The 27,996-nt window shown below is 42.1% G+C and overlaps 1 protein-coding gene across 1 annotated transcript; it reads left to right on the top strand.

Moving 5' to 3' along the window:
* Position 1: 1 nt before the first annotated feature.
* On the top strand, positions 2–27,859 carry LOC110498121 (doublecortin domain-containing protein 2C). Its single transcript, XM_021574715.3, has 13 exons — positions 2–618; positions 779–827; positions 1,154–1,230; positions 1,543–1,674; positions 1,980–2,132; positions 2,254–2,311; positions 6,720–6,879; positions 8,462–8,562; positions 8,713–8,829; positions 9,823–9,924; positions 16,347–16,425; positions 26,122–26,176; positions 27,727–27,859. Exons 1-12 carry the CDS (start codon positions 329–331, stop codon positions 26,136–26,138), a joined length of 1,335 nt encoding a protein of 444 aa, XP_021430390.3. The 5' UTR covers positions 2–328; the 3' UTR covers positions 26,139–26,176; positions 27,727–27,859.
* The last annotated feature ends 137 nt before the right edge of the window (positions 27,860–27,996 follow it).

The raw sequence follows: 27,996 nt of genomic DNA, 5'->3' as shown, positions 1-27,996 counted from the left end.
CTTTCCCCCCACAGGTTTCCTTGGAAACACATCCAACAACATAAATTAGATTGGTGGTAGCCACAAGGCTAGACAGCTTTGAAAACAGAAACAACACGGTTAACAAGGAACAACAGCACGTTTGTTGACCAGAAACATCTGTAACGAAGGATAGGCTTCTTGATAGGATGCCCACCCAAGTGGACGTCTGTCTCATCTTCAGATATCTATTTCTTTGCGAGAAAAATCTAATTCTCTAGCTAACGTTAGCTGGCTAACTACTAGCTAACTCTTGCCATTTTGACCTCGGTTCTGGAACGTTGTCTGCCACGGTTGTGATCACATTAACATGTCTGGGACTTCAGGTAGAGCGGTGCTCCCTCAACCTCCAACAAAAACTATTGTTGTCTACAGGAATGGGGATGCTTTTTTCCCTGGACGAAAGTTTGTTATAAATCAACGACAGATGTCAACGTTTGACAGCTTTTTGAGCTCTGTCACGCGTGGGGTTGAGGCTCCTTTTGGAGCGGTCCGAAATGTTTACACTCCAAGGGAAGGGCACAAAATCCATGACCTCGTCAACTTGCAGCACGGGGAGAGATATGTTGCAGCCGGAGGAGAGCGTTTCAAAAAGCTTGAGTAGGTACACTGTAATTAGCCGGGAATTATAAGACTGATGTTATTGTTAGACAGCCTTGTTGTTGTTGCTGGTGCAGCCAGCCATAAATAATCATGTTTAATGACTAGCTAAACCAAAATGCATGTAATTTGTAATGTAATCTACTGTTTTTCATTCTAGTTATTACCATATAACAACGAAGAAACCACAGAAAAAGAAGAGTGAACAGGTAAGGGCACTAACTATACCCTCATCTTTTTGCTTTTTTAAATGTTTTATCACAAAGCTTTTTGAAAATCATCCATGTGTGTATGTTTGTTGCAAATTACTAATTAGCCTAATTGCTTTCGACTTTAACTGAACAATGGAACTGATATCTGATACCATACTGGCCACACCATTTCTTTGTCAGTAAAGGAATGCATGAGCACCTCTGAAAGATAGGCCTAGGCTTTCAATGTTACACTCACACAATCATTTTACAGGATTGCAAGATTCTCGGTAATAACCATGTAACACAATAACCATTTTTATTTTTGTTGTTTGAAATTACAGATCCGACCTGTAGTTCACAGTAGAATAGTTGTTTCTGCTCGCTGGAGGAAAATAATAAACGAGTCATGCACTATCAAGTGAGTTTGTGTTTTCAAGTGTCCAACAATCATGTTGTGCTGTTTGCAATGGGATGTAGGGAATACAAAATAGGCATTAACTCTTTTCACTTGTCTTGTCATTCTATAAATGCCAAAACTAAGTAGGCCGAAATGTTTCTTGTCACATAATACTTAAGGAGATGTTATTTATTCTACTTTGTTAGATTCAATTGATTTATGTAGGCTAGTCCTACAACATTTCTGATGTTGAAAATGTCAATGATCATAACCATGTTAAAATCGCAAGCCCATAAAATGGTACTGAGTTTCATGTGTTTTTGTATTTTGTAGTGTTTTTACCAATGGAGATGTGTTGGTTCCTCCAGCTCGGATACTGATACCAAAGTATACTCTCACAAACTGGGAAAGTGTCTTGGCCATGGTGACCGAGAGGGTACATCTGCGCACTGGTGCTGTGTACAGGTAGGAAATAACTAATAATAGCTCTTTATGTTATAGATCATAATGTTTTTAAATTAAATGAAGTCATCCAACTTGTAACATTGACCTCATTTATGATTTACATAATCACATAATTAGTGTTGCTTTTTGTACCATTTAGATATTGAAAGGGAACACACCTAATATGTTGTGAAATCTGTTATGAATGTATTGTAATGTTTTTAAAATGTATAACTGCCTTCATTTTGCTGGACCCCAGAAAGAGTAGATGCTGTTTGCGTTCCATAACAAATACATGTTAATGATAATTTTTCTATGATAACTAGACTGTGCACATTAGATGGGACTACTTTACTTGGGCCAGAGGAGCTAGAGAACAACCAGTACTATGTTGCTGTGGGAGCTGAGAAGTTCCGCTTCTCGCCATACTTCCAGTGGGTCCCCAGCAGAGGAATCATCCGGGACAACAGTCATCATGCGTAAGAAAAACGATGTATTCCTCTCCAGAAAAAGAAAGAATTCAAGTTTATGGAAGTTTATGTTCTGTTGGTTTTATTCAGATGATGGTGTTCTTCTTACTAATTAGTAGATTTTCCTTAGAGTCAACAATGACAGTCTCCCAGTCCCTGTTCCCACAAGGAAAGGCAAACATGCAAAAGTAAGTAGGCCTACTGTGCAGCAAAGGTATACTAGTATATACCACATACAGTAGATGCTTGTATTAACATCCCCCCATGAAATCATTTGTTTCAGTCCAGGAGAAGTGAGAAAGAAAGACCTCCAGTAAAGAGTTCCATTTGAAAAATATCATGTTTTATCACCCTGAAGTAGGAAACAGCTGTGATCACAGTTTATCCTGCAAGAATTTTATTTCAAGGGCATACTGTACAGTGTGACTGGAAATTGTCTTCACGCTTAGAACAGTGAACAATGTAAACATTTTCTGTTGCGTGCAGCATTTCAATTAAGATTTCCAGCGTGTGTTGTTCATGAGCCTTGCCGTGTGGGGGAGGCATTGAGTTACCATTGCCTTCCACTTTGATAGGTAACAGAACGAGCCTGGCCGTTTGATCAAGTAACAGCGAGTCTCATAGACTGAACATATTAACCAATGGACCATGCTGACAAAAAATCGAAAAAAAATGGAATTCCTCCAGAACCAGGACAATTTGTATGCTGATTAGTAGACGTTGAAACGCATTGCAGTGATATGAGAAATGCACAGGGCCCAAGATGAGCGCCACGTACATACAAACAAGTGAATAAGAAGAGAACATGCACACTCAGCAGACAGTTCGAGATCAGGCTATACGGGGAGATATCTGATAACTGATTTTTCTAACTAAGAAAGGTGACAGTAACAGCATGGCATGTGTACATTTTTTCTGATATAGAAAAAGCTCAATTTCTTTTAAAGATACACTATGCAGAAATCGCTCTGCCATTTCCTGGTTGCAATTTTTTTAATAGTTTGCCTAATTTCCGTTTATATTACAAAACAAGCAAGTATAGTGTAGAGAATCATTGTACCATCTGAACCGCTGTTAAATATATTTTCAGTAACCCAACATTTTGTATTTTCAGCTGTTTGAAGCTGGTGTACAAAACCGACAGTAAAAGACTCAAAAACTAAACTTAAAAATGGAATGCATAGAAATAGCTCACATAGAACAGCTGTACTTCTTCTTGGACTTGCTTTCAATGAGAATGACAGATCTTGAAGTCACATTTCTATGTGAATTTTGTCAGGTCTCCCAAAAAGTCAGGTCAGGTATCCCATATTGCAGCTTTAACACTTGAAGTGCTGTCTTGTTTTCAAACTATAATAATGCTTTATCAACGGGATTGAAATGGCAAGAAAAAAAAGGTCAGTAACAGCAGAAATGTGAATTGAGTTACCAGAGCTCCTTTTGCTTTGGGAAACAACATAAGTGGTCCTGCATAATTGTGTCAATTTATGTATTTTTTTCCCCAATTGGTAGTTGCAGTCTTGTCCCATCGCTACAACTTCCGTACGGACTCGGAAGAGTCGAAGGTCGAGATCCATGTGTCCTCCAGAACACGACCCAACCAAGCCGCACTTCTTCTTGACACACTTCTCACTTAACCTGGAAGCCAGCCGCATCAATGTGTCGGAGATGACACCGTACACCTGGCGACCGAGGCAGCGTGCATGTGCCCGGCCTGCCACAGAAGTTGCTAGAGCGCGATGGGACAAGAATATCCCAGCCCGTCAAACCCTCCCATAATTGTGCGCTGCTTCATGGGTCTCCCAGTCGCGACCGGCTGCGACACAGCCTGGAATCGAACCCGGATCTGTAGTGACGCCTCAAGCACCCTGATGCAGTGCTTTAGACTGCTGCACCATTCGGGAGGCCTTGTGTCAGTTTTTCAATGCAGGATGGAATCCACAAAGAGCAGTTTGCACGGTTCATTCCACCAACCAGTGTAATTCTGTTGTTATTATCTGCCATATTTCAATGATCTACACAGAGGGAGAATGTCCTTTTATTATACACCAGAAGGGGGAAGCAGAGACAGTGTTATGCCCTCTCTGTCCCTCAGCCAGGGTTGTCACCAGTTACCATAGCCACAAAGTCAAAATTGTCTATTGAAAAATTTCATGAATACTTTTTGGTCTTAATTTAAGGTTCGGCATAAGGTTGTCAGTGTGGTTACGGTTAATTTTAAGAAGATACATTTTAGAAATAGTCAGGGTTTAGCCATAATTATGACTTTGTGTTTGTGGTAACTAGTGACGACCATCAGCCAGCTCATCCATTATTACTCATTGACTGGAAACGCTACCATACTTTTATGCTCCCTCATCACCTTACCCCTCATGAATTCGTAAATATGATTTAACCAGTTAATGAGGACGTTTCAGAAACAAGAATAATGGCAGAGAAATTGTCCACTGTAGTTAGATCTGTCAGCTGTTTAGCTTACTGATACACATACGTTTATAGGGTTGTGTTCCTCATTCATTTTGGTTTGACCTCACAAAGCGACAAGCGACCTGGTTTGAAATGCCTGTAAAATCTCTGTAACATCCCGTTGTAGGCTGGTGTAAAATGTAACCTTTCTCGGGGCTCTGCAACCTTGTGAACATGGAGCATGGTGTCTGTCTGCGCCAGCAGAGCGTCTCGGTCATTTAGTACTGTATAGGGGCAGAGTAGTTACTGAAGTCTGCACTGAAGGCTCTGCTTGCATCATGTGGCATTGACAGTACAGTGTGTCCCCGTTGGCAGCCTAGATGCTGAGCTAGTTGTCTATGTGTGATGATGACCAGAAAACAGGATTGGTTGGAAAAATGTATTTCCTGCATTGAGGTCCATTGAGCACAGTAACATAAGTGACGTCACACCGGCGCCAGTAGACGCAGTCACCTGGCCATATGAGAAGAACTCAGCGGACTACTCAGGGAGAGAGGAGCTAGAGTGCTCCCCTGACATCATCAGGTGACATCATCACCCCTTTCCAACTGTATCGTTCCCATCCCATGTGACCTGATTCAGAGGAAGTGGTGATGCCCAGTGGGAAGCGTTACACCCTAGTCGCCTGCTGTTAATTTGTCTTCCCACTGAGGACCAGCCACTGGGAGTGGCTCTGGCTCTGATCCTATACGGTGGTTGGAGGTTGGCTGCTGCTGGCTCTCTCTCATGCCGGCCCCCGCTATCATATCGTACTGTCCTCCCGTTGACTCCTACACTCTGCTTTTTGAGAGGGCCAGAGATTACACGCCAGCCGCCCTCTTGGGTCCTACTCAACATTGATTCCACACGACTCAGGTCTCGGCGGGGCCAGATAGACACTGTTGCCCCACAGGACATAGAAGATGTGTAATGCCAGCGGAAAAAGAAGCAGCAGCAATGACTTCAGCAGCTTTTTACATTGCTGAATTTTGCAGTTGTACTGTACTGTACTCCCAGAGCTCTTAACTGCACTGGAGTGCCCCTCCTCTCTCTCCTTGAGAAGGGCTCTTTTTCTGCTGATTTAAATAATTAGCATTTTTCTCCACAAGGCTTTAAAGATAAAAGTGTTTACCTTTTTTTATATTTCAGATGGGTTGTAAGATTTGGTTGTGGTCTTTTCAATACAAGCTACAGTACATCACTCTTTGAACTTTCCTGCAGCAGTCTTCTCATGTTGTTTTATTTTTGTCTCTAGCCCACCAACAGCTGTATAAATTCAAAACAACATCAACACAAACTTGGCCTCTGCATTAAAGAAAGCAAACAAGTAGAAAAAACACAGCCGTGCTATTCCCCAAACCACATGTTAACGGGATGGCAAACACCATTGCACGGAGTGTGTTGTTGTGTGGAAGCTTGAGCTCAGTACACTGGCCCTCCAACCAGCCTTGGGATCAGGCTGAACAAAAATAAATCTGAAAAAATTATGTCTGCTCTTCCTTTTCCTTTCAGAGGGAGACAGAGCTCACCTTGCTACCTACAAAGAGTCTGAGCAGCCTACTGTCTCAAGCATCACTCTGAGCTCAGCTTCCCACTCACACCCTCCCTCTCTCTCCTCTGTCCCCCCCCGTACTTCCCTCCCTCTCCTCTCCCACCCAGCTCCCCAGCCTTTTTTTTTAATCAATAACCGTCTGCCGTCTTCTCTAAGAATAAGTTATTCCCTGCAACTCCCTTTCCCTTTAAGCTTGTTGGGATTTTCATTGTTTGATCTGGCTTGATAAATAAGATGAATGCCGTTAGAAATTCATGGCTGCCCTGTTTCATCAATAAATTATTAGTTTGCTGTGCTCCCCAGTGATTGATAGGTTCTGCATGGGATGTATTGGAACCAAATGAATTCAATACAGTGGGAGTCACTGGGGAGCCACAAAGCATATCAGCTCATGAAACATTGAGGTCAATGGAAAATGTAAAAAATAAAGAGGGGAAGAAAGGAAAGGGGGTACAAGTTTTGTACTAAAGCACATTAGACGTGTAACACAACATGTTTTAGCCTTTGAAAATAACAAGAAATAGATATATCTCAGTGAGAGAAAAAAAACTTCTGTGGACTTCGGTTCAGATTCGATCCATGGTCTTTGCTTTGTGTAGTTTGCTCACACAGGCTCTGGAGATGACCTTGAGCACACAGCCAGGGGCCATCCCAAGAACGCCACAGAGTCTTACTTCTACGCCAAGCCAGAGAAAGAGAGAGAGACAGCCAAACAACAGAGGCAGGTGTCCAGACTCCCACTTCTTTACACAACGGGCGGTAAGTAGAGCATTTCCTATAGAAATGTCTTCCAATGTTTCATGTGTGTATGACTGTTTCGCTACGCTCCCCCTCTCTGTTCCTCGCTCTCTGTGATATCAATTGAACCTGTTGTTTTTGTTGAAGGGAAGATTTTCTTAGCCTCGGTGTGTGCATGTGTGGATACAGAGAAAGCAGAGGCATGTGGAAGTGTGAAGAGCTTTCTTTGAATTCCCAACCTGCTCTCCAAAATCGACTTCGTACATCAGGGGAACAGAACAGGTTTTCAGCCTTAGGAAGAATGTAACTCTTTACGCTGTGAATATTAAACCGAACGAAACTTCAAACACCATCCAGTGCTCTAAATCATAGATTCATTCAATCAGGCCATTTTGTTGAAAATGGATCCAGAAAAGCCTTGTTAACTATGCTAGGAAAACAAAATGCTTCATATTTTCTCTTGATGGGGGAATCAAAACAATCATAAGTTATTCATCACAATAATATAGCGGAGAGATCATAAAGCTGACAAAATCCTCTGTTAGATTGATGGTATTTAGCATTGCGGCAATTACACAGTTTGATTGTGATACGTAAGCTATACGATACATAGTAATTGCACCAGTGGCCTTAGACGCTCAACTGTTCAATAGTTATTATGCCGGTGTCTCTTTACAGTGTCCGGACCAGAGATATACCATGACATCATACAATGAGTAATTGCCAACGTTTTAGCATCCTGCCATCATTTCACATCACACATTACAGCTGAGCCAGCAGTATCCTATGTGATGGAGTTGAATTTCCTTTCCTCCAATCACGTTGGGACAGCGCATTAGCGCCTGACTGGCTGTCTACATCCCCTGCAGACCTGGTTATGAGAGAGCTCCTCTCACAAGTCTCTGGCCACTTTTTGGACACTTGATCATCCCCTGGGGGCAAGAACCCTTCTCCTCATTAACTCATTACTAATGGTTGAATAAAATCCATAGGCTTCCTCTTAACTACATCAATCTGGCCTCACACACAAAAGCATGCATGCAAACACACACACACACATCACTCTTACCGCACAGGGACAATCAGGGCCTATCAGGCAGTGGCTCGGAGCACTGTTGGCAAGCATTCGCTGTCAATCGCAAGAGAGGAGGCAAAGCTTTCGGCAGCAGATTTTCATCACTGGCTTTTTTTCTGAACTTGATATGGAAGGATTGATCCCCGCTGCACTCTGTGAAATCGAACACCGTCACACCGTGCAACATGCTTCAATTTGGTGACGTCCTACTGTAGTTGGTGGCAACACACAGTTACTGAACAAAGTTCAAATGGCTCTTGGTCCATATGTTATTTTAAACACAGACACAATTATATTTATTTACTACCAAAGGACAGTGTGGTGTGCATTACTCAAATGCATCAAGAGTCACTGTCAGAAACTGCTGTAGGAACATATCCTCACACAGGGAGGACAAACTTGTAGCGGAGAAGTCTTGGCTTGCACTCTAAATTAATTAATTTTTTGACATGATCACTTCTGATGTGAAGGACAAATGGGAAAGAGAAGGAAAAAGAGGAGGTAATTGTGATCAATCACTTTTCTTAGAAGGCAGTGTGTTCCGTGCGAAAGACAAAAGAAGTGAAACTGTGGGAGCAGCTGAAGTCCAGGAAGATGGCAGAGTGATGGTGGACCTGCCAATTGACCAGGTAAAAACCAACCTTCATGATCTGCAATACCTGTAGCATATGGGTATGGCTAGTTGTAACTGACCATCAACAGATGACAAGACCAGTAATACAGATGTATGTTGAGCGGTAATTAGTTAAGAGATGGTTCCCCTTCCTTTCCCTGCCCAGGTTGAGGCCAAGGTAGTCCCAGAGGAAGAGCAGTATGTCCGGAGGAATTCTAGGCCGGCCGGTGAGACCCAGAGTCCCTACAAAGCCTTCCTCCAAGGCTCTGATGCATCCAGGAAGGTCAGTGGACTGGACTGCCACGTGGACAGTGTATGGCATTTTGGAACGAAGGGAATAAATTAATTCATGAATTAATGCATGGAATGGAATTGAAGAGGCAACTCCGGGATGCTGGCCTTCTAGGCAGAGTTGCAAAGAAAAAGCCATATCTCAGACTGGCCAATAAAAATAAAATATTTAAATGGGCAAAAGAACACAGACACTGGACGAAGGAACTCTGCCTAGAAGGCCAGCATCCCGGAGTCACCTCTTCACTGTTGACGCTGAGACGGGTGTTTTGCAGTTACTATTTAAGCTGCCAGTTCAGGACTTTTGAGCCATCTGTTTCTCAGACTAGACACTCTAATGTACTTGTCCTCTTGCTCAGTTGTGCACCGGGGCCTCCCACTCCTCTTTCTATTGGTTAGAGACAGTTTGCGCTGTTCTGTGCAGGTAGTAGTACACAGCATTGTACGAGTTCTTAATTTCTTTCAAAAAAATGGGCTGATGAGTTTCAGAAGAAAGAGTCTCTGTTTCTGGCCATTTTGAGCTTGTAATCGAACCCACAAATGCTGATGCTCCAGATACTCAGCTAGTCTAAAGAAGGACAGTTTTATTGCTTCTTTGATCAGAACAACAGTTTTCAGCTGTGCTAACATAATTGCAAAAAGGGCTTTCTAATGATCAATTAGCCTTTTAAAATGATAAACTTGGATTAGCTAGCACAATGTGCCTTTGGAACACAGGAGTGAGTGATGTTTGCTGATATTGGGCCTCTGTACGCCTATGTAGATATTCCATAAAAAATCTGCCGTTTCCAGCTACAATAGTCATTTACAACATTAGCACTGTATTTCTGATCAATTTGATGTTGTTTTAATGGACCAAAAATGTGCTTTTCTCTCAGAAACAAGGACATTTCTAAGTGACCCCAAACTTTTGAATGGTAGTGTTGATAGGGGTTTAACAAGAGTTTTCTGCGTGTGTGTGCGTGTGTGTGTGTGTGTGTTCCAGGCCTCGGCCCCCTCGTCTGGTCGCGGGGAGTCAGGTAGAGGCACTGGTCTGACCAGCTCCAGAGACGGAGGACTAAAGTCGCCGCTGGAACCTGAGCCACAGGTACACACACAACACACACTGAGCTTATCTCCTGCTAGCAGAATGAACAGAGTGATGCCTACTAGACTGGGGAAATGCAGCGTTGGCCCATCTTATTATATAACTTGTGTTAGATCCTTGTCCCTCGCATATTCTAGTTATTATGTTGGTCATAAACAAAAGTTAGAGCGCTGTGTATTCAGATGTTTCTGCATGGATGTGTGGTTTAGTGTATAGTGTATACCGGTAGCACGGTAATATCACAGTACCAAAACATTATGATACCAACATTTTTAAATGCCGTAGTACAGTTTCATTTGATATACAACCAACTTTTTCAGCCCTACCGATTTAAGAACCTGCTGGCGCCTGTTAGAAAATGTTTATGAAGTCAATTTTGTTTATAGATTCAGTTTAATTGAAGCAACAGCCACTAACTAGTCTGTTGTATGAGCAGGTCTAATAATATCCACTTCACTTTCATGCGCACATCACGTGGCAACTGTAATCAACCAGCCCTCACTCACCTGCTTCCCTCAGCATCCCCTACGAGCACTCACTCACCTGCTTCCCTCAACATCCCCTACGAGCACTCACTCACCTGCTTCCCTCAACATCCCCTACCAGCCCTCACTCACCTGCTTCCCTCAGAATCGCCTACCAGCCCTCACTCACCTGCTTCTCTCAGCATCCCCTACTAGCCCTTACTCACCTGCTTCCCTCAGCTTCCACTACCAGCCCTCACTCACCTGCTTCTCTCAGCATCTCCTACCAGCCCTCACTCACCTGCTTCTCTCAGCATCCCCTACCAGCCCTCACTCACCTGCTTCCCTCAGCATCCCCTACCAGCCCTCACTCACCTGCTTCTCTCAGTATCCCTTACCAGCCCTCACTCACCTGCTTCCCTCAGCATCCCCCACTCACCTGCTTCTCTCAGCATTCACTACCAGCCCTCACTCACCTGCTTCTCTCAGCATCCCCTACCAGCCCTTACTCACCTGCTTCTCTCAGCATCCCCTACCAGCCCTCAATCACCTGCTTCTCTCAACTTCCACCAACCAGCCCTCACTCACCTGCTTCCCTCAGCATCCCCTACCAGCCCTCACTCACCTGCTTCTCTCAGCATCCCCTACCAGCCCTTACTCACCTGCTTCCCTCAGCATCCACTACCAGTCCTCACTCACCTGCTTCTCTCAGCATCCTTTACCAGCCCTCATTCACCTGCTTCCCTCAGCATCCCCCACTCACCTGCTTCTCTCAGCATCCCTTACCAGCCCTCACTCACCTGCTTCTCTCAGCATCCACTACCAGCCCTCACTCACCTGCTTCTCTCAGCATCCACTACCAGCCCTCACTCACCTGCTTCCCTCAGCATCCACTACCAGCCCTCACTCACCTGCTTCTCTCAGCATCCACTACCAGCCCTCACTCACCTGCTTCTCTCAGCATCCACTACCAGCCCTCACTCACCTGCTTCTCTCAGCATCCCCTCAGAGAGGTTAAAACATGACCCATATTACCTGAGAGGCCTTCTTTTATTTTTATCGGGAGTCGCACGCATTTTATATAATTTCACAAACCATGTCGCAGGCTGTTTAAAACTAATCCTGGGTCGCTAATTATTGGTTGATAACAAACACCATTGTTCAGTCATGATACCTAGCTAGCTAACAGCCTGGTAACTTGACAGTAGTTTTAGGCTAATTTGATTTACACAGGAAGAAAGGAAAAGGGTCTGCTACTCATGAGATGTGCTTCAAAAGGTAGGATTCATATAGGCCTAATGTAAGCCTAAACTATATCAAAATCTATTTATTTCTGCTGCTCCTTCAATTCTGTTTGGTGCCCAACATTTTAAAAGTAGGGAGCAGTGTGTGTGTTTGTGGGAGAGAGAGATTGTTGTGTTTTCATGAGAATGAGGGAGACAGTGTGTCAATGTTAACTGAAGAGTAAAGGTTTCATGCAGTGTTTTCCCCTCACTGACAATGATATGCAGATCATTATGGATGTATATTCATCCTTCCAATCCTCCAGCCAAATTTTCCTTAGGGAGTTATTTAGTCGTTCAGTTGTTATTGTTATTCTTTTGTTTTTTATCCTCTGATGTGTACTAAATTTATTTTGTACTAAATATTTCCGTTTTTATTTTCATTGTTTTTATTAGTTTTTTCCCTATGAAGTACATTGTGTTGCATTCCATGTCTGAAATGTGCTGTATAAATAAAGCTTGATGTGATTTGAAATCACAGGTAGGCCTTTTCAAAAATGAGAAAATCAGCCATTATATGCAGTATTCCGTTATACACGGAATAGTGTGAAGTTGAATTCAATGTGTTGTATACAGTGGGGCAAAAAAGTATTTAGTCAGCCACCAATTGTGCAAGTTCTCCCACTTAAAAAGATGAGAGAGGCCTGTAATTTCCAGGCCTGTCCACATCCTCAAACAGTCACACTCCAAACTCCACTATGGCCAAGACCAAAGAGCTGTCAAAGGACACCAGAAACGAAATTGTAGACCTGCACCAGGCTGGGAAGACTGAATCTGCAATAGGTAAGCAGCTTGGTTTGAAGAAATCAACTGTGGGAGCAATTATTAGGAAATGGAAGACATACAAGACCACTGATAATCTCCCTTGATCTGGGGCTCCACGCAAGATCTCACCCCGTGGGGTCAAAATGATCACAAGAACGGTGAGCAAAAATCCCAGAACCACACGGGTGGACCTAGTGAATGACCTGCAGAGAGCTGGGACCAAAGTAACAAAGCCTACCATCAGTAACACACTACGCCGCCAGGGACTCAAATCCTGCAGTGCCAGATGTGTCCCCCTGCTTAAGCCAGTACATGTCCAGGCCCGTCTGAAGTTTGCTAGAGAGCATTTGGATGATCCAGAAGAAGATTGGGAGAATGTCATATGGTCAGATGAAACCAAAATATAACTTTTTGGTAAAAACTCAACTCGACGTGTTTGAAAGACAAAGAATGCTGAGTTGCATCCAAAGAACACCATACCTACTGTGAAGCATGGGGGTGGAAACATCATGCTTTGGGGCTGTTTTTCTGCAAAGGGACCAGGACGACTGATCCGTGTAAAGGAAAGAATGAATGGGGCCATGTATCGTGAGATTTTGACTGAAAACCTCCTTCCATCAGCAAGGGCATTGAAGATGAAACGTGGCTGGGTCTTTCAGCATGACAATGATCCCAAACACACTGCCTGGGCAACGAAGGAGTGGCTTCGTAAGAAGCATTTCAAGGTCCTGGAGTGGCCTAGCCAGTCTCCAGATCTCAACCCCATAGAAAATCTTTGGAGGGAGTTGAAAGTCCGTGTTGCCCAGCAACAGCCCCTAAACATCACTGCTCTAGAGGAGATCTGCATGGAGTAATGGGCCAAAATACCAGCAACAGTGTGTGAAAACCTTGTGAAGACTTACAGAAAACGTTTGACCTCTGTCAATGCCAACAAAGGGTATATAACAAAGTATTGAGATAAACTTTTGTTAATGACCAAATACTTATTTTCCACCATAATTTGCAAATAAATTCATTAAAAATCCTACAATGTGATTATCTGGATTTTTTTCTTCTCATTTTGTCTGTCACAGTTGTGTAAGTGTACCTATGATGAAAATTACAGGCCTCTCTCATCTTTTTAAGTGGGAGAATTTGCACAATTGGTGGCTGACTAAATACTTTTTTGCCCCATTGTAAGTGTGAATTTCAGTGACAGGCTTTTGGAGAGTGTTTAGAAAACATGAGCAAGCGTCCGGGGAACAGGGCGAACAGGATGCTAGGCCACAAAAACAATTTGACCACGGTATTGCGATACTACTCGGTATCGTGACACTTGGCCTGGTATCGTATTGTTTCTAGAAATTGTACTCATTTTAATACATGTGTTCTGGTCTTATAAACTTTAAAGGAATTAAAATGGGGAGCCTCATAACAGTGATGAACGTACACAATACTTGGGTGATATTACTATTCCATGTAATTGCATTCAGCTTTGGAATTGAGAAGATATTGAGTCTTATTTAGGCAATCAATAACAGTGAACATTTTGTTTAATGAAAACGATCATTTCAGCCTATTGTAATCACACTTTAGTGAGATGTTTTGGTGTGATGATGATTCTTGCAGTGGTATGCACATTTGTAATAAAGATATTCTTATCAAAATCATTATTGACTTCGGGGGAGTTATTACCCTGTTAAGGACCCTGTTAAAGATCACTAGCTTTATTCATTACTTATCGCATTTACTCATGAATGAATATTGCTGAATCAGAATGGCTATAGATTATTGGAATGACCATTAGATAATGGGGAATAATGATATCTGGACTCAGCTAATTTGTGGCGTTATCTCACCACCACTGCACCAAACAACGTTTGACTTGACTTGCTGCAGCTGACAAGAAGTCAGTCTAATTGTAATTGGGGTATTTACACTTCTGTCCAAAATTCAATAGATACATCTACAGTGAGTGGTTTGAAATAGGGTTGGATGAAATTCACTATAGCAGTAAAAAATATACTTTATTTTATTAGTGTTAGCACAGGGAATTGCTGCTTTAAAAGCAAGGTTTGACTTCATGAAGTTTATTGTCGTAATTAGAGAAAACCCGAAGCATATTAATGTCACCCCTGGTGAATATATTTAATGTGTTTTGTAGCTACATTTTATGGGCTGAGATTTTTATTGGAGATTATATTATCAATATTATTTATGGAAGCTTTGATAGCAGTCAAACTCAGAGCTAATATTCTGGCCAAACAACATATTAATATTACTTACTTCTCTCCCTTTCTCTCTCCCAGTCTCCTTATGAAGATAAGCAGAGTGTTTCAGTCTGTCCTGCTTCTTCATCATCTAGTGTGAATGATAATAAAACACTATGGCTATGACTCATAGTTGAGCTGAGTTTGAAATAGATTACATCCCAGTCTGGCCACGCTTGTGAAATACCTCTCATGCCATATATATTGATGACCAAATTCAATTACATGATTGCATTCTCAGCCAAAACCTCTTCCCCCTCAGTTTAAATGATTCATTGCATTGGATTTAAATAGTGAATAGTTACAGTGGCAAGGTAGAGGTAATATTTGAAGGACCCCCGCTAGACAACATAAAGTGTTATTAGAATCAGCATGTTTGTCTGTCTGCCAAATGGTGACACACAATGTCTCTTGGGCATGACAACAGACTTCTGCAATAGACAGATGCGAAGGCCAGAACAGGGCAACCATCTTCTTTTTATTTTTTTTATTTAACTAGGCAAATTAGTTAAGAACAAATTCTTATTTACAATGACGGCCTAACTACTAAAGTAGTTTGTTCATGTTTGAGAGCTTGAGCTAATCACAGACTTAGCCGACTGACTGATCTACAAATAATAACGAGCAGTTATTTAGAATCCAAGGTGATTTGTAGATCAGTCATTGTGCAGACGCCGACTGCAATGAAGTCGATCTCAAACATGATCATTGCGTTAAATTGACATGAGTTGTTTCCTGATGGGTCGTTTGGAACACCTTCAGTTGAACATACTGTCAAATGTGTTCTCCTTATTTATATAAATGTTTCCTTTAGCCTAGAAACGATGTAGAAATAGTTATGGTCCGCCGAATGTTCATGCATGTTGAACAAAGGTATAGTTGAATGAGCTTGTATAATTGTCTGTTTTTAACAATCGTTTGTTTGATTTAACGATATTGGCTGATTTATCAGCCGGTCAGCTAAGCATTCTTTCTTAATTAATATTGTTAGAAATGCCAATAGGACTAGGCATGTTTTATCAGTCGTCTTCCTCTTAAGAATTTTGTGATAAGAAATCAAATAGTTATCGATCTTGCCATCGACCTCCACTATTCTTTACCAATGCAATTCCTTTTCATTTGTCTTGTCCTGTTTTCCTGCCTACTATTCCCCTAGCTTCTTAGGTTCGCTATTTGTAAAGCTTCTCCTCTCATGCAAGGTCAACTATAATCAACCCCAGACAATGTCACTGGCTTCTGCAGCAACCAGGGTATTCCTTTGGGGCTCTTAGGGCCCGCTGCATTCTACCATTCAATTACTGTTCATTAGACAGTGTACAGCCATTAATCAAACTGAGATGTTCTGCTATTCTTCAAAGGGCCATTGAACCAGGGAGGAAAAACACTGGCTGTTTATCCTTGTTTCCTGTTCTGAGATACTGTAGGAGCACAAAGAAGACACTCTGGGATTCCCACTCGATATGTCTGTTTTAAACTTCTCCTCCACACTACAGTCTCGGAATGTTAGATAATAAACAGAGAGTGCTAGAGATATACCGCAGTATTAGGAGTCAAATAGATAATTTGGAGTAGTAACTTGACAGATTTAGTGAATGCGGCCCGTATGCATTGAATCTGACTGGATATGATATGAGGAACTGATTTATGTGCCTGTGTTCCAGGAGACTAAAGAGGAGGTGGAGGCAGTGTCGTCCTCAAATCTGTGCAGAATACGGTCACGGATGTCCAAGTTCTTCAAGGGTAGGTTAATCAAAGCATAGTAGCACCACAAGCTAATCGCCCCACGTTTCCTCCACAACACAATTGAACATAATGCGACCATAAGAAACCATAGAGAGACAACGAATACTCTCAGAGTTACCCGGTTTCCCCGTTGGCATGTCACCTAATCCTCAACTGCAGCTCTGCACATCTGGGAGAGCTACCGTACTTTATGGTTACCTTGTGGTTGAGAGGTTGATTTTAGTATTAAAGTTGCACTCTACAGAAATCGCTCAGCAAATTCCTGTTTGCTAAAACTCTAATAGTTTGCCTAATTTCAGTTTATGTGCCAAAATAAGCTAGTATTGTGCAGAGACTCATTTTACCATCTAAACCGCTGTGAAATATATTTTACATAACCAAAAATGTTGTTGTTTCAGCTGTTTGAAGCTGGTATACAAAAGTAAAAGACGCAAAAACAAAACTTAAGTACGGGAAGCATAGAAATAGCACACATAGAACATACACTACATGAGCAAAAGTATGTGGACATGTGCTGATCGAAACATCTTCCAGAATCATGGCCGTTAATATGGAGTTGGTCCCCCCTTTGCTGCTATAACAGCCTCCACTCTTCTGGGAAGGCTTTCCACTAGATGTTTGAATGTTGCTGCAGGGACTTGATTCCATTCAGCCACAAAAGCATTAGTGAGGTCGGGCACTGATGTTGGGCGATTAGGCCTGGCTCGCAGTCAGCATTCCAATTTATCCCAAAGGTGTTCGATGGGATTGATGTCAGGGCTCGTGCAGGCCAGTCAAGTTCTTCCACACCGATCTCGACAAACCATTTCTGTATGGAACTCGCTTTGTGCACGGGGGCATTGTCATACTGAAACAGGAAAGGGCCTTCTCCAAACTGTTGCCACAAAGTTGGAAGCACAGAATCTTTTATAATGTCATTGTATGCTGTAGCATTAAGATTTCCCATCACTTGAACTCAGAGGCATATACCGAACCAAGAAAAAAAAACACTAGACCATTATTTATCCTCCACCAATATTTAGTTGGCACTATGCATTGGGGCAGGTAGCGTTCCCCTGGCATCCGCCAAACCCAGATTCGTCCGTCGGACTGCCAAATGGTGAAGCGTGATTCATCACACAAGAGAACGCATTTCAAATGCTCCAGAGTCCAATGGCGGCAAGCTGTACACCACGCTTGGCATTGCGCATGTTAATCTTAGACTTGTGTGCGGCTGCTCGGTCATGGAAACCTAACGGTATGGCAGAACGAGACCTAACGGTACCATGACAGAACGAGACCTAACGACACCATGACAGAACGAGACCTAACGGTACCACGGCAGAACGAGACCTAACGATACCACGACAGAACGAGACCTAACAGTACCATGACAGAACATGAAACTCTCCTATGTCGGAGGATGTGCCTCATTCCCAGTTCAAATAACTTTCTCTAATTGGCCACAAACCATAGGCTGTAGGAGCAAGACCATTCAGTGGTCCAGATGTGTTCCAGCATTTGCCGTCCCGTGAGAATTCCTTAAGTGGCTAAAGGGAGAGAGAAAGTCCGGGTCCTTCGATGTGGTTATTTTCTGTCCCTGATCTGAGGTAGTACAGGTTGTCACGGGTACCAAGAACGCCACTACATCATGTGTTGCTAACAGCAGGCGCCCATCTCGCTCACATGTAGCCGCGCTGTCAGCACACAAGGCAATTTACAGAAGCAATCTCATCCCCATTTATCTCAAATGTTTTCTTTATATTCACGTTTGTTTTATATTGACTGGACTGGAGGTCTGGCATGATGAGAGAGATGGGAATTTCAGCAAATTGATGGAAATTATGTCCTGTTAAGTTTGTCTCTCTGTTTGGAATGGAGATATTCCCGTTAGGGGTCCTTGGAATCGTGACTTCTCATCATTGGCATTGTGAACTCTAGACTCGTCCTTATTATACGTATGCACATTGCTGTTTATTGTCCTTATTTCTCAATGGGATGGAATGGCTCAGCTATAGGCCCGATATTCACAACATCAACCGATCTGTTCAGTAGCTCTATGCCACAACCACTTCAGAGCTGAAGTGCAGTGAAGGGTCATTTTTTAAATACAGGAAATACATGGGATCTACTGTAACAGTAAGGGAAATCCAACACTGCCTGACTGCTTTGTATCAAAAACTATACGTCTGTCTGTGCAAATATTTGTCCTCAATGGGAAATTTTCAGTTGGTAGAAATGGGTTGTTCTTGAATTGCGGTAGCATTATGGCATGCCATTTTGGGAAAAAATATACATATTTTTTTCTCATTTTCTTTATTTAAATGTTTTTGGGTACATCTTCCCATTCTACATCAACTAATATGGCATCTTAATGACTTTAAATAATGTTAACCATTATGATAACATTGTGCCAGCAGTAGGTGTAACACGAATGATGGCAACACCTGAGAAATGTTTGGTTATTGAGGCTTAAATGATGCTGAAATCATTAACCCTTTAAAAATTATTTACTAAATTTATATGATGAATAATTTTGCTCACAATGTAATTTCTGTTCATTTAAATGGACTAACACCAAGTTACACCAAATTGTCAATGGAATCCTCAAACGTATGACATACTAAAAGGGTGTAATTAGCTAATAATTTCTTTAATATAGACTCCTTCCCCCTATTGTCACACCCTGGTCTGTTTCACCTGTCTTTGTGATTGTCTCCACCCCCTTCCAGGTGTCGCCCATCTTCCCCATTATCCCCTGTGTATTTATACCTGTGTTGTCTGTTTGTCTGTTGCCAGTTTGTCAAGTCAACCAGCGTTTTTGTTCTCAGCTCCTGCTTTTCCCAGTCTCTCTTTTTCTCACCCTCCTCGTTTTGACCCTTGCCTGTCCTGACTCTGAGCCCGCCTGCCTGACCACTCTGCCTGCCCCTGACCCCAGGCCTAACAGCCGACCTGTACCTTTGCCCCACCTCTGGATTATTGACCTCTACCTACCCTGACCCTGAGCCTGCCTGCCGTCTGGTACCATTTCCACACCTCTTGTTTACTGAACCCTGCCTGCCTTGACCTGTCCCTGTTGGATTGTTAAACCATTGATTATTCGACGTGTCTACATCTGGGTCTTACCTTGATACTTGATACCTATAACAGTTTGCCACTGGAGGGAATGCTTAAGGTCCTTGTATATCTTTGTAATGAGTCATTTTCAAGTCGGTAACACCAATGACAAAACCGAGGGACAGACATACTAGTAAATATATAGAAAATATAACCTTCTTTGTTAAGTGTTGGTCCCCTGTTTAATGAGCTGAAATAAAAGATCCCTGAAATGTTCCATATGCACAAAAATCGTATTTCTCTCAGATTTTATGCGCACATTTGTTTACCCAGTGCCCTTCTCCAACTTGCTACTACGGAGGAGAGAACAGTGGAGACAGGAGAGACCAACTTTCAAGGAATACGTCTTTGCCCTCATCCGTCTGATGCATTCCACCCCTATGGTCCATCCCATGGACACAATGCTTAATGACAGGGTGGCGGATTGTGTTCCCTGATATGCATACACCAACTGATTGACAGAGAGCGCCGGGCCCTCTCTATGCACTTATCTTCTCAACACACTGGAACATCCAGCTACTCCTCTGCGCGATATCAGAGAAGACCGTTGTCCCGGGAAACATCCTCGCATCTGCTGCACCAGTGCTGTCCCCTTAGTGTATCCCAAGTAACCGAGCAGTTTGTGTCACTTTATGCCTTGCTCTCCAAACCACCTAATGTGACAGTCAGTGCATTCGTAAAGTATTCAGACCCCTTGACTTATTCCACGTTACGTTACAGCCTTATTCTAAAATTGATAATTTAATCCCCCCCCCCTCATCAATCTACACTTAATACCCCATAGTGACAAAGCAAAAACTTTAAAAAAGGGTTAAAAGGGTTTTGTAAAAAATAACTGAAATATCACATTTACATAAGTATTCAGACCCTTTACTCAGTAATTTGTTGAAGCACCTTTGGCAGCGATTACAGCCTTGAGTCTTCTTGTGTATGACACTACAAGCTTGGCACAGGGGAGTTTCTCTCATTCTTCTCTGCAGATCCTCTCAAGCTTTGTCAGGTTGGATGGAGAGAGTCGTTGCACAGCTATTTTTACATCTCTAGGAGATATTTGATCGGGTTCAAGTCCCGGGCTCTGGCTGGGCCACTCAAGAACATTCAGAGTCTTGGCTGTGTGCTTAGGGTCAATGTCCTGTTGGAAAGTGAACCTTCGCCCCAGTCTGAGGTCTTGAGCACTCTAGAGCAGGTTTTCATCAAGGATCTCTCTGTACTTTGCTCCGTTCATCTTTCTTTGAAAAACATCATCACAGCATGTTGCTGCCACCACCATGCTTCACCGTAGGAATGGTACCATGTTTCCTCCAGACGTGACGTTTGGCATTCAGGCCAAAGAGTTCAATCTTGGTTTCATTAGACCAGAGAATCTTGTTTCTCATGGTCTGAGAGTCTTTAGGTGCCTTTTGGCAAACTCCAAGCGGACTGTCATGTGCCTTTTACTGAGGAGTGGCTTCCGTTTGGCCACTCTACCATAAAGGCCTGATTTCTGGAGTGCTGCAGAGTTGGTTCTCCCATCTCCACAGAGGGACTTTTGTGCTCTGTCAGAGTGACCATCGGGTTCTTCTCCCCCGATTTCTCAGTTTGGCCGGGCTGCCAGCTCTAGAAAGAGTCTTGGTGGTTCTAAACTTCTTCCATTTAAGAATGATGGAGGCCACTGTGTTCTTGGGGACCTTCAATGATGCAGAAATGGTTTGGTACCCTTCACAAGATCTGTGCCTCAACGCAATCCTGTCTCGGTGGTTTTTGATTTGGCTTGGTTTTTGCTCTGACATGCACTGTCAACTGTAGGACCTTATATAAACAGGTGTGTGCCAAATCATGTCCAAATAAATTGAATTGACCACAGTTGGACTCCAATGAAGTTGTAGAAACATCTCAAGGATGATCAATGGAAACAGGATGCACCTGAGCCCAGATCAAAGGGTCTGAATACTTATGTAAATAAGGTGTTACTGTCATAGTCATAGTATCCACGATTAGTGTCATCGATTGGACATTATATTTTGTTGATATGTTTTTTATCGGAAATTACTTTGTGATTTGATGGTTCTATTTCCGTATTTTGAGATGCTACTCGTTGAGATAAACGTCAGACTCAACTGGGAACAAGTGTTTGTTCTTTAAAAAACATAACCCTATGTAAATAGTTAATGGGTAGGCTACATGTTGATTATTTGTGAGTTTTTCAGGAGTTTTTCTTTTTAAAGAGATCAGGGAAATGTTTTCCAGTTTACTCCATATTGGCTTAAATTCAGGTTTTTCGCTTCCCTCTAGAAAATCAGCTGTTATTAATTACTAGTAACTACATTATTTCTGTTGTCATTTGTCATTATTGTGTATTTTTTACTTTACTTGTATTTCTAACGGATGTCGTCTGGAGATAGAGAGGAGGACCAGGGTGCAGCGTGGTAAGTGTTCATAAGTTTAATTTAAGAAAGCACTGAACACTGAATCAATAAAAAAATAACAAAATGAATGAACGAAACAGTCCTGTCTGGTGACATACACACGTAACACAAAGACAGAAAATAAACACCCACAAAACCCAGGGGAAAAAGGCTACCTAAGTATGATTCTCAATCAGAGACAACTAACGACACCTGCCTCTGATTGAGAACCATACTAGGCCGAACACAAAAACCAACATAGAAAAACAAACAGACTGCCCACCCCAACTCACGCCTTGACCATACAAAAACAAAGGAACTAAGGTCAGAACGTGACAGTATTGCGGTGTTATGTTGTATAATAATGTTGCAGAATCACCTACCCCTGTAAAAACCATGGAAATTAAAAACAAAAAGTGAGAAGTATGCCCATGCTCTACCAAGTTTTTCCAGCACACAGCTCTGACCTATTACAGTAGCTATGTTGGACTATTACAACAATGTGTATACAGTTTGCTTAGTATTCAAACAGCCTCATTCATACGCTTCAGTGGAATAATGGACTACATTGTCCTGCTATTAAAATAATGTGTATACTGTATATATCATTAGGCTGTATGTATTTTAACATAAAAGCCTATTGTAAATAAGTATTATTGTAGCCTCACCATCTTTATTGCAAAAATAAATACAAGTACACACACCTGTAAGCTACATATTAATTTAACAGAGTTAATAAACTGCCCATTGATCAGCACAGCAATTGATGAAACAGGAACATGTTTACAGACCAAGTGTTTCTGAGCTTATGTCAATATTACATGGGTAAGCTAACGGTTACAGAAATCAGGAATGCAGACAGGCTCTATATACCTCTATATAAGAGTGACTGTGTCCAACCCACCATCACCTGGTGTTATGTTGGGCACCTACTGACCCAAAAAATATCAAATATACTGACATGTATTGCTAAATCAAAAGGTTTAAGGAAATAAAGGCAGGCACTACAATAATAAAAAAACATGATGGCCTTATATAAGTATGAAGGTAAAGCTTGTTTTCATATACAGTGGGGCAAAAAAGTATTTAGTCAGCCACCAATTGTGCAAGTTCTCCCACTTAAAAAGATCAGAGAGGCCTGTCATTTTCATCATAGGTACATTACAACTATGAAATGCTTCTTACGAAGCCACTCCTTCGTTGCCCGGGCGGTGTGTTTGGGATCATTGTCATGCTGAAAGACCCAGCCACGTTTCATCTTCAATGCCCTTGCTGATGGAAGGAGGTTTTCACTCAAAATCTCCCGATACATGGCCCCATTCATTCTTTCCTTTACACGGATCAATCGTCCTGGTCCCTTTGCAGAAAAACAGCCCCAAAGCATGATGTTTCCACCCCCATGCTTCACAGTAGGTATGGTGTTCTTTAGATGCAACTCAGCATTCTTTGTCCTCCAAACACGACAAGTTAAGTTTTTACCAAAAAGTTATATTTTGGTTTCATCTGATCATATGACATTCTCCCAATCTTCTTCTGGATCATCCAAATGCTCTGGCAAACTTCAGACGGGCCTGGACATGTACTGGCTTAAGCAGGGGGACACATCTGGCACTGCAGGATTTGAGTCCCTGGCGGCGTAGTGTGTTACTGATGGTAGGCTTTGTTACTTTGGTCCCAGCTCTCTGCAGGTCATTCACTATGTCCCCCTGTGTGGTTCTGGGATTTTTGCTCACCGTTCTTGTGATCATTTTGACCCCACTGGGTGAGATCTTGCGTGGAGCCCCAGATCGAGGGAGATTATCAGTGGTCTTGTATGTCTTCCATTTCCTAATAATTGCTCCCACAGTTGATTTCTTCTAACCAAGCTGCTTACCTATTGCAGATTCAGTCTTCCCAGCCTGGTGCAGGTCTACAATTTTGTTTCTGGTGTCCTTTGACAGCTCTTTGGTCTTGGCCATAGTGGAGTTTGGAGTGTGACTGTTTGAGGATGTGGACAGGTGTCTTTTATACTGATAACAAGTTCAAACAGGTGCCATTAATACCGTTAACGAGTGGAGGACAGAGGAGCCTCTTAAAGAAGAAGTCTGGTCTGTGAGAGCCAGAAACAGGTCTGTGAGAGCCAGAAATCTTGCTTGTTTGTAGGTGACCAAATACTTATTTTCCACCATAATTTGCAAATGAATTCATTAAAAATCCTACAATGTTATTTTCTGGATATTTTTTTCTCATTTTGTCTGTCATAGTTGAAGTGTAACTATGATGAAAATGACAGGCCTCTCTCATCTTTTTAAGTGGGAGAACTTGCACAATTGGTGGCTGACTAAATACTTTTTTGCCCCACTGTAATAATAAAAAAATATATATTGAAAAAGGTAGCGGAATGAGATTGGTATGGTGCCTGAAGAAATATGCGGTAGAAATCACATTATTGTGGGTGCACTTCCTCTAAGAGTATGATTTAGGCTGTTTGAGAATGTTTGACTCCTAAGCAACCTGCATACCCATTGTTTTAAGTAATAGACCAGCATAGCTACTGTAGTAGGTCAAAGCTGTGTGCTGGAAAACTATTAGTGGATTAGGCATTGGGTTGTTCATGTGAATTTCCTTTCTTTTTCGGGTTCAGTCAAATAGCTACTTATTCTCACTTAAAACATTGTTTATTTAGTTGTTTAAAAAAAAAAAAATATTACATTATTTTGTTCCATTTCTAATATAAAAATAATATATAGATATCTCTAAATGCCTAAAACATGTCTTTACACATCACTACAGGGACAAGCCAATTTGCTTACCCCAAGTACTTTAAACAATGCATAAGCATACAATTTTGCAGTATAAAGGACTTACATTATGTTTTATCAATATAAGCCAAAACATGTACGATGTGTAACTGTACCGGCACCCCCCTGTATATATTGTTATTTTTTGCTGCTGCTATTTAATTGCTTGTTACTTCTATCTCTTATTCTTATCCGTATTTTTTTTTCAACTGCACTGTTGTTTAGAGGCTCATAAGTAAGCATTTCACTGTATGTCACGCCATGACCTTAGTTATCTTTGTTTTCTTTATTATTTTGGTTAGGTCAGGGTGTGACAAGGTGGTTTGTTTAGTTTTTGTATTATCTAGGGGGGTTTGTTTGTCTAGGGGTTTTTGTATGTCTAGGGTTTTTTGTATGTTTAGGGGTTTATATGTCTATGGTTGCCTAGATTGGTTCTCAATCAGAGGCAGCTGTTTATCGTTGTCTCTGATTGGGGACCATATTTAGGTAGCCATATTCCTTGGGTATTTTGTGGGTTGTTATTCTATGTTTAGTTGCCTGTCTGCACTAGCCATAGAGCTTCACCTTTCGTTTTGTATAGTTTTGTTCAGTGTTCGTTCTTTTATTAAAAGAGTTATGTACGCTTACCACGCTGCGCCTTGGTCTCCTCTATACGACGACCGTGACACTATAAGGTCTATAAGGTCTGTTGTATTCGACGCATGTGACTAATAAGATTTGATTGGAACTATTTGTAATTTTAAAGTGTTTTTCACGGTTTCAAAGTCAAGGGACGCAAGTCCTCCGCAATTAAAGAATGACCCAAATAGGAAACCTTATTCAGTTCAGCAAATGTAAATATACCTTCAAAGTGCTTTTTCTTATTTGCTTCCGGGTTGGATTAGGTATATGGCCTCTATACTAGTGCATTCTGTCCTGGGTTTCTGTGTGTAACAGTAGACACTACAGTGTTCATTTTGCTGGAGATTCTCCTTCAAAAGTTATTGGCAACATGAACAATGGTCTGTCTATGGATGGTGATTATTAGAGCTTCTGACAGAAGTTGTAAAGCATTGTGATTGATGGACGATATGAGATGTGTGCAGTCATGGTATATTGTCTCCCTTGCATGCACACACTACATGCAGTTGTGTGTCACATAAGTTATTCCACACAACCAAATGAATGTGTAGTAAATCATTTGTCTGGACCCGTGAGTAGTCTCGAATGACGACCTTTACGCCTATTTCACTTTTACTCGTATTTATGTAAATCACATCGGTATTGTTCTGTTGTTCAGGGTGTCATATTCATCGAAGGTCATGATGGTACTGTTTATTTGAGACAAAAACATGTAGTTTTTTTTACAGTGTAACATTTTACAGTATAAAAACAGGTTTTCTGTTAATGCTCCAATGATTGTAACAGTCCTTTTTCCCTTTATTTTTCTACAGAAAAAAGAAAAAAGTGACCAGTTTCCAGACCAAAATGCCATTTATTCAGTCAGAGGTAGGTTGTGTGCTTATGTTGGCATTTTATATGTTATTAATTCCAGTATGCATTACATTTACAGACATCTTGTTGGTGCCATTCATATGTAAAATATCCAGCGACTATATCAAATTGTTGTGAAGCCATTCCACAATAGAGTTCATGTTATTTGTGACACACTGGTAATTGCATGTTCCATGGGTATTTGAACACACAGTCCATTTCACAACATGCCTTTTCATACTCATTCATCCAAGTTGAGTACTGGTCAGAGCAAATAATATCCCTATGGAATTGAATACTTCTTCCCATTCATCATATACATGGCATGAAAGGCCCTTCAAAGCAGCTCCAGTAGCAGTATGTTTTCAACATGGAAAAATAAAAAGCTCCAAAGACCGTGTGTGGAGAATTTACCATTGTGACGTGAGGAGGAGAGAGGGGATGTCTGCGTGTGACCTCGGCTACCATTGTGATGTGAGGAGGAGAGAGGGGATGTCTGCGTGTGACCTCAGCTACCATTGTGTTGTGAGGAGGAGAGAGGCGATGTCTGCGTGTGACCTCAGCTACCATTGTGATGTGAGGAGGAGAGAGGGGATGTCTGCGTGTGACCTCAGCTACCATTGTGATGTGAGGAGGAGAGAGGGGATGTCTGCGTGTGACCTCAGCTACCATTGTGATGTGAGGAGGAGAGAGGGGATGTCTGCGTGTGACCTCAGCTACCATTGTGATGTGAGGAGGAGAGAGGGGATGTCTGCGTGTGACCTCAGCTACCATTGTGATGTGAGGAGGAGAGAGGGGATGTCTGCGTGTGACCTCAGCTACCATTGTGATGTGAGGAGGAGAGAGGGGATGTCTGCGTGTGACCTCAGCTACCATTGTGATGTGAGGAGGAGAGAGGGGATGTCTGCGTGTGACCTCAGCTACCATTGTGATGTGAGGAGGAGAGAGGGGATGTCTGCGTGTGACCTCAGCTACCATTGTGATGTGAGGAGGAGAGAGGGGATGTCTGCGTGTGACCTCAGCTACCATTGTGATGTGAGGAGGAGAGAGGGGATTGCCAGTTTGCTCTGTTCGCGGTCCGCTATGAACTGCATCTCGAGGTGAAAGCCAACCTTGTCCAGTGTGTCCATCCATTGTGTCTACTGTTATAGCTCTTTATTGCAAAAGAGCTGGCCTCTGTCCCCGCAGGAGGCTTTTTGCCTTTTGGTAAGCCGTCATTGTAAATAAGAATTTGTTCTTGACTGACTTGCCTAGTTAAATAAAGATTCAATAACATAAAAATAAATAAATAAATGGTCTCCAGGCGCCATCAATGGCCTTCAAGACTTTAGCTACCATGCTGCGATGAGCATTATGTATAATGTATCATACAATGAATCTCCGACGTCAGCCCCATCTCTGTTCCTTCATTTGAATTGAATGCCATTTTTTATTTCTCCTGTTGACAGACTGTGGTAAACCTATTGTAAACGAATGGCTTGGTTGTGTTTTGGGATGCACTTTGATGTGGGCGGATCCTGTGGTTCTGAATGTATCAGTTCTCTGTTTTCTCTTGCCCTATACAGAATTCTAAGAGCCAGAATCAGAGAGTCCTGTAGTAACAGGAGCGGTCGAGGACAGCGTACCCCTTACGAGACCCCCACGTATGAGAATAAAAAGTGTTTTAAACCAAATAAAAATGTTTGTGTCTTGACAGCCCCACCGTGGATATATATGGCCTCTTATTCCACGGACTGTATTGCATAATTATGTATGGTCTATGAATATTGCATGACGCCTCACACTGAGCGCATGGTAAAATGCCTAATTGCAGAGTTTAATTATTAAGAAGCAAA

This window comes from Oncorhynchus mykiss, chromosome 19 (genome assembly GCF_057628025.1).
Source record: "Oncorhynchus mykiss isolate SJ-2025 chromosome 19, ASM5762802v1, whole genome shotgun sequence".
NCBI lineage: Eukaryota > Metazoa > Chordata > Actinopteri > Salmoniformes > Salmonidae > Oncorhynchus > Oncorhynchus mykiss.
Note: the sequence above shows the minus strand (reverse complement) of the source record. Positions and strands in the feature narration are given on the sequence as shown.

Coding starts and splice junctions, on each gene's coding strand:
- LOC110498121 (XM_021574715.3), top strand. CDS start 329: ATGTCTGGGACTTCAGGTAGAGCGGTGCTCCCTCAACCTCCAACAAAA. Junction 1,231..1,542: donor AACGAGTCATGCACTATCAA/GTGAGTTTGTGT, acceptor TGTATTTTGTAG/TGTTTTTACCAATGGAGATG. Junction 8,563..8,712: donor TGGACCTGCCAATTGACCAG/GTAAAAACCAAC, acceptor TTCCCTGCCCAG/GTTGAGGCCAAGGTAGTCCC.